General features: G+C 57.7%; 2 protein-coding genes across 2 annotated transcripts in view; one reads left to right on the top strand and one right to left on the bottom strand.

The window, feature by feature from the left end:
* The window catches only part of RAB3A (RAB3A, member RAS oncogene family), a 5,613-nt gene extending 3,366 nt beyond the window's left edge, over positions 1-2,247 (top strand). Inside the window, exons 4-5 of the mRNA XM_024767592.1 lie at positions 55-179; positions 1,404-2,247. Of these exons, the coding sequence (XP_024623360.1) occupies positions 55-179; positions 1,404-1,594 (316 nt within the window). The 3' untranslated portion in view covers positions 1,595-2,247. The remainder of the gene's footprint in view (positions 1-54; positions 180-1,403) is intronic.
* Positions 2,248-2,297: 50 nt separating this feature from the next.
* MPV17L2 (MPV17 mitochondrial inner membrane protein like 2) lies at positions 2,298-5,223 on the bottom strand. The gene is made up of 5 exons (XM_024767591.1): positions 4,979-5,223; positions 4,175-4,345; positions 3,442-3,518; positions 3,153-3,281; positions 2,298-2,830 (listed from the first exon to the last, which is right to left on the bottom strand). Exons 1-5 carry the CDS (start codon positions 5,163-5,165, stop codon positions 2,732-2,734), a joined length of 663 nt encoding a protein of 220 aa, XP_024623359.1. The 5' UTR covers positions 5,166-5,223; the 3' UTR covers positions 2,298-2,731.
* Positions 5,224-6,337: the final 1,114 nt, after the last annotated feature.

Below are 6,337 nucleotides of genomic sequence, written 5' to 3'. Positions count from 1 at the left end.
GGCGGAGCTCAGATTCTCCAAGCCCTAACCCTCCTCTGTCACCACCTCCTCCAGGTCAACCCAGATCAAGACCTACTCATGGGACAATGCCCAGGTGCTGCTGGTGGGGAACAAGTGTGACATGGAGGATGAGCGGGTGGTGTCATCGGAACGCGGTCGGCAGCTGGCTGACCACCTGGGTGAGTACCCAGCGAGGCTGGACACCCACAGGCTAGGAAAGGGACACTGAGGCCCTGAAAGGGGAGGAGACACACCCAAAGTCTCACAGCAAAGCCAGGATTCGAGTCCAGATGATTCATACTTTCTGCAAGCTGGCCTTGATCCAGGGGCCATCTTTTTTTTTAAATTAATTAATTAATTTATTTTGGGCTGCATTGGGTCTTCACTGCTGTGCGCGGGCTTTCTCTAGTTGCGGCAAGTGGGGGCTACTCTTCGTTACGGTGCGCGGGCTTCTCATTGCAGTGGCTTCTCTTGCTGCGGAGCACGGGCTCCAGGCACGCAGGCTTCAGTAGTTGTAGCACGCAGGCTCAGTAGTGGTGGCTCGCGGGCTCTAGAGCACAGGCTCAGTAGTGGCGGCGCACGGGCTTAGTTGCTCCGCAGCATGTGGGATCTTCCCTGACCAGGGCTAGAACCCATGTCCCAACCTGCATTAGCAGGCGGATTCTTAACCACTGCGCCACCAGGGAAGCCCCTTGAGGTGAGTCTTGATGGATGCTTAGGAGTTTGCTCTGCAGGAGTTTCTGATTCATTCTGATACTCTCACTGCCCAGCCTTGTGCTGGGTGTTGCTGGGCCCCTGAGAGGCCTCCAGCTTTGTGAGAGAGGAAAGGACCTCAGCTGGGGGAGCCAGGCTCTGCCTGGCATAGGTAAGTCTTCCTGGAAGTGGGCCTTGGATCTGGTACTTAAAGAAAAAGGAGGTCTTTCAGACAGAAGAAACAGTGTGGGCAAAGGCCAGACATGGGAAAGATCCTTTTGGCAAAGTTTTATGTGACTGCAACATGAGGGTCACTTGGAGGAAATATGGCTGATCTCGCAGGGCCTGAAGCACGAGCTGAGGAGCCAGACTTTTCAGAGGGCAATAGGGAGCCATGGAGAGTGTGTGAGCAGGGGAAGGCCTGGGTCTGAATGTCAGATGCCGCCAGGGCCAGGGCTCGGCTGGATGGTGGAAGCAGGGAAGTGGGTCTTACCAGGGCTCTGGGGACAATGAGAGGGGACAGTTTTAGGGTGAAGAAAGGAGTGCAGGAAATAAAGGCTGACTCAGTCCAGTGTTGCTTCCCCAAGGGACCTGTCAGTGCCTTTAACATGCAGTTGGCACTGGGAATCTCCAGGTGTTACCTGCCCTCAGAAAAGTGTCTCTGGGCGTGGGGGAACCAGGGTCCTCACCCCTCCCTTCCCTGACCACAGGGTTCGAGTTCTTTGAGGCGAGCGCCAAGGACAACATTAATGTCAAGCAGACCTTTGAGCGGCTGGTGGACGTCATCTGCGAGAAGATGTCCGAATCACTGGACACAGCCGATCCTGCAGTCACGGGCACCAAGCAGGGCCCACAGCTCACGGACCAGCAGGCGCCCCCCCACCAGGACTGCGCCTGCTGAGAGCCGCCCCGCCCCATCCTGGCCCCGCCCTCTGGGCCTGAGCCAGGGCCCCTACTGGCCATGGGCGTGAGTCCCCTGCCCTGATTTAGCCCATCACCCTATTTATTATCGTAGCTATTTATTTATTTATTTATTGGAGATGTCCCCCAGGGGCTCGGGCACCCCACCTGCTCCGTGCCCCACCCTGTACATACAGCCCTGTTCCCGCTCTGCAGTGGCGTGTCGTGGCCCCGTGAACTCACCACTCACCCTTCTCTCCAGACCCCACCTTTTTATAAATTCACCCCCATCAACAGTTATCAGTTTTTACGTGGGGGCTGGATGACACCCCAGGGCAGTCTGGTTGCATGATGCAAGGTAGCCAGACCTGTCAGCCTCCTGGCTGTGACACGGTAGGTCCGGGTGGCTGCAGGCATCTCGACGTGGACCACGGGGTGGGTCAGAGCCAGGAAATGGCCCGCCTGGCTCCTCGCCCCCAAGGTTGTACCTTTTTTTGGAGGGGGGTGGGGGCTGCTGTGGATATTCACCACCCTGGGACACCACCTCTCACCAGACCTGTTCTGATGTCATGAGTGTCAAACATGCCCCCCAGTCCCCCCAGGAGATGTCATGACAACACTACACACACCCAATAAAGTGAATGGACGACACAGTGTCCCTATGAGCGCCGGCCTGCCAGTGCTGGCTTTGCCCATCCACAAGATTTTCAATTACAAAGAGAATTTAATTCTCTGTACTTCCATAGTCCACGAACAGAGGATGAGACTGGAGGCTACACACCCCACCCAAGGCTCCACATTCTGGGGGCCCTGCTCCAAGTGTATGGGCGATGTCCCCACCTTGGTCCCAGAGTCCAGCCCGCAGGAGTGTTGAGGGCTTGGTACTAGCTGGCTGGCTGAGGCCCAGTGCTGAGGGTGGAACATCTGTCACCAGTCACTTGAGGCTCTCCCAGAAGGGTTGGGGTGATGACCAACCCTTCTGGTCCATCTTCATGGTTGTGTTCCAGATGGAGAAACAGAGGCCCGGCAGTGGGCTTGGAAGGGGCAGCCCAACCGGATGCCTAGGAATCAGGGTGGGCCTAGGACTGGGCCCAGCAGTCCGTTCCCCTTCCTGCCCAGGCGGCTGGTCAGCTGAGGGTCAGTCTTGCCCTGGCTGGCATGTGGTGGCAGTGTGGGGCAGCTCAGTCTGCACAGTGCCCAGGGCCACACAGCCTGGGGGCGCTGGGGGGCCTGGGATCTGTCCACACAAGAGGATCTGGTTACAGGCGTTTGTTCATCCCTCTGGGCTCCTCACTGAACCCTCCTCCACCCGTCAGGGCTGGGGTCAGCCTTGCCGGACAGATGCGGCAGGGACCTGGCCGAGGTCACATCAGACAGAAGACGTGGGCTTGGTCTTCACCCCGCTAGTGATCAGCAACCCACCCACCCACCATGGGGTGCAGGTTGTCGCGGGCACAAGAGGCCCGCACCCTGGAGCGTAGCTGTACTGCCATTTGGGGCTCACACGTGTGGCCCCCCCAAGGAGTCCCCTGGGTCCTTGGTCTGCCCACTACGCTTACCCGGTATTTCAGATAGGAGAGGTATGTGTCCCAGCCCAGCGTCAGGCCGTTGATGTAGGTGACTCGGAACTGGGGAGGCACGAAGAGGAAATTCACCAGCTGCGCAACAGGCCACACGCACCAGTCAGCCTACGGGGAGGGGTGGAATGCAGTGAGAGGCGGGGCTGGGCGGGGCCGGGTGGCTGTGAGAGGTGGGGCTTTGAAAGGGGGTGCCTGTGAAAGGGAGAGGAGGGACAGATGCAAGGGGGCAGAGATGAAGGATAGGCGGGGCCTGGGCAGGCACGCCCACCTTGTAGAATTCCCAGAACTTGTCCCGCAGCTCCCGGCAGCTCTCGCCCAGGGTCTGGCCCTCCAGGCAGCCAAGGCCTAGGAAGGAAACCAAGAAATGAGAGTGTCAGAGGCTGGGGAGTACGTAGTACGACAGCAGAGCGGGTGGGGTAGGACCCCTGAGGAACAGTGTCTCAGGCAGAGGAAACAGGACACTTAAAAGCCTTGTAGTGGGAAGGGCAGCACAGCAGGGTGGCTAAACAACAGAACAAGTCAAGTCGGGGAGAAGTGAGAGGAGAGAGGTCTGTCATGAATAATCGCGTACCCTGAGGGATGCGTACGCCACACACCCTTGTTGAGGCTGAGGCTATTTTATTACCGGTCCTAGGATGCTTGTGCCCTGTCAACGTCAGTCTCAGCTCCCCTTCCTCCAGCCTCAGAGCCTTTGCATGGGCTGTTGCCCCTGCCTTCTGGCTCCTTCTTCAAGTCTCAACTGAGTGTCTTCTCCTTTGGGACGTTCTCCCAACCACTGTCCAGGGCAGCCCCATCAGACACTGTCTTCATCCTTCCTACATTTAGCATCATTCTCTGTGATTCTGCCATTCACACTTGCCTCCACTGGGTCTGTCCTATCACCACTGTACCCCAGCCTTCAGGAGGTGCATCAGTAATGGGTCTCCACATCCTTAACACAAAGTTGGCTCTGTCCCTCACGACCTATGAGGGGCAAAGCCCAAGCTCACGGGGCTCCTTACCCAAGAAGTACCAGACGCCCAGCATGGGAGAGGCCACCAGTTGGTCGACGAGGACCTTCCCGAGGACGTTTGGGAGGCCACGGAAGCCAGATGCAGGGAGCAGGCGGTCCAGCCAGAGGTACCAGTAGTGCAGGAAAGGGCCCATGCTGCAGCCCACAGCAAACATGCTCGCTGTGGGCGGTCCAAGAGTCAGGGGGTGCATGTTAGGCCAGCAAAGCCCCCAATTCACTCCCTCCCTGTCTAAGACCTGGGTAAGCCTGACACTCTCCCAGAGCCCAACCCATTACTAGCCCCACTGCCACGTACCATTCCAAGAGCTGCGTTTGCATTTTCTTCCCTCATTCCCTCACCACCGTGGCAGAGGGTTCTACCATCGCCCCGCTTTCCAGAGGAGGAAACAGAGGCACAGCGGGTAGGGAAGTGTGGGACCAGGGCGCGATCCTAGGCTGGCTGGGGCCAGACGCTGCGCCCTTGACTACCCCGGGTGCAGCATCCTGTGCTCAACGCTAGGTCTCTCAGTGCAAGACAGAGGGAACCGGACCAGGGGTTGGGCGGGGACCTGACCCTCAGGATGGGAGCGAACAGAAACCCCACGTATGATAGGGAATGAAGACCCCCCGAGGGGGGAGGGGACAGAGATCAGGGAGGGGCTGTCTAGGGTGCACGCTGAGGTCAAGGGTCTTGCCAGGGACTGAGGTCACGGGTCATGGGTCACGGCACGCGGGTCCGGGTCACAGGTCTCCGAATTGAGGTTGGGGCCAAAGATCCTCTGGGGTCAAAGGCCAGCAGCACTCGCCCCCTCACCTGAGCGCCGCGTGTCAAACTTCTGGCCGGGCCGGGCGCGGATCTCCCAGGACTGGCGCGCTCCATCCCCGGCCGCCATGAGAGTGCCGCAGCCCAGCGTGTTGGTGACGAGCAACGCACGGCCTTGGAACAGGGGCTGCCCCGCGGCCCAAAGGCCCCGCAGCCAGCACCAGCCGCCGGACGCCATCGCCTGCCGGGACCTAGGAACTGGCACACCCGGCCGCCCTGCCCATGCCGGCCAATCCCCAGTCACCCCGCGTCCCGGATCCCCGCCTCGCGCCGTGCTACCCAATCGCACGCTGCCTTCGTGATTTGCATGCTGCCCCAAGTCACTGCAGCCAATCGCCGACCGCTTGCCTCTTCACTTTGCCCGCCCCGAGAGGTATCAGCCAATCAAAAGTCGGTATCCCGTCTAGAGGCTAATTGCCGAACGAAGCCGCACACCGCCTTCCGCGCCTTACGGGCCAATCGCAAATAGGCTTCGCGTCACACCGCGCATGCCAATTGCTGTCGTTCTAACCTCGTTTTCCCGCCCCTATCAGCTCTGGCCTATGGGTAACCGCCTCCACACCCTTATTTGCCTGCCCAGTACTGAACTGGCCAATCGGAGACTCTCGCTGACTATCGTTAGGCTGGCAAATCACTGACTGTTATCCTGCGTCCCGCATTGAGATGGCCAATCTTGAACAACTCTACCGAGTTCTCTCTTGTAGTTGCCCTCCAGATTTCCAGATTCTCCCGAAATTCCTGAAAAGGGGATCGGACTGTGGCCGTGACTACCGGGGCGGAAGTCCAATCCCGCAGAGACTCGAGAAAGTGGGGGCGGGGCTACAGTTTTGCGGCGCGCGCAGGCCGCTGGGATTCTTGTGTAGACGCTGACGTTGGTCCTGACTACTGCTGGGTATCTGACCTCAGTTCAAGAATAATATAATTAAAACGTTAGGCACTGTTCTGGGCACATGACGTGCATTAAGACATTTCACAGCAACTTTGTGTTGCTGCAGGGACAGTTTTATCACCTTGTTATTTCCTGTGTTCCTGGAGGGGAAAATGTGAGTTTCAATGGAAATCTATGCGTTACCTACAGGAATAGGGTGTCGCAAACTGTCGCCTGTGGGCCAAATCCTGTCGGCGCCGGTTTTGGTGAGGCTCGCGAGCTAAGAATTCTCTTACCTTTTTTAATTGGTCGGTGAAAAAATCCAAATAATATTCTGGGACATGTGAAAATTATATGAAATTCAAATTTCCGAATCCATAAATAAAGCTATGTTGGAACACAGTCATGCCCATTTGTTTCTTTATTGTCTACTCTCATTACAATGAGCAGTTGGAACAAAGATTGTATGGTCTGCAAAAACT

The sequence above is a fragment of the Neophocaena asiaeorientalis genome, unplaced genomic scaffold (assembly GCF_003031525.2).
Source record: "Neophocaena asiaeorientalis asiaeorientalis breed wild unplaced genomic scaffold, Neophocaena_asiaeorientalis_V1.1 scaffold87, whole genome shotgun sequence".
Lineage (NCBI taxonomy): Eukaryota > Metazoa > Chordata > Mammalia > Artiodactyla > Phocoenidae > Neophocaena > Neophocaena asiaeorientalis.
The sequence above is the reverse complement of the archived record's forward strand: the minus strand, read 5'-3'. Positions and strand labels throughout refer to the sequence as shown.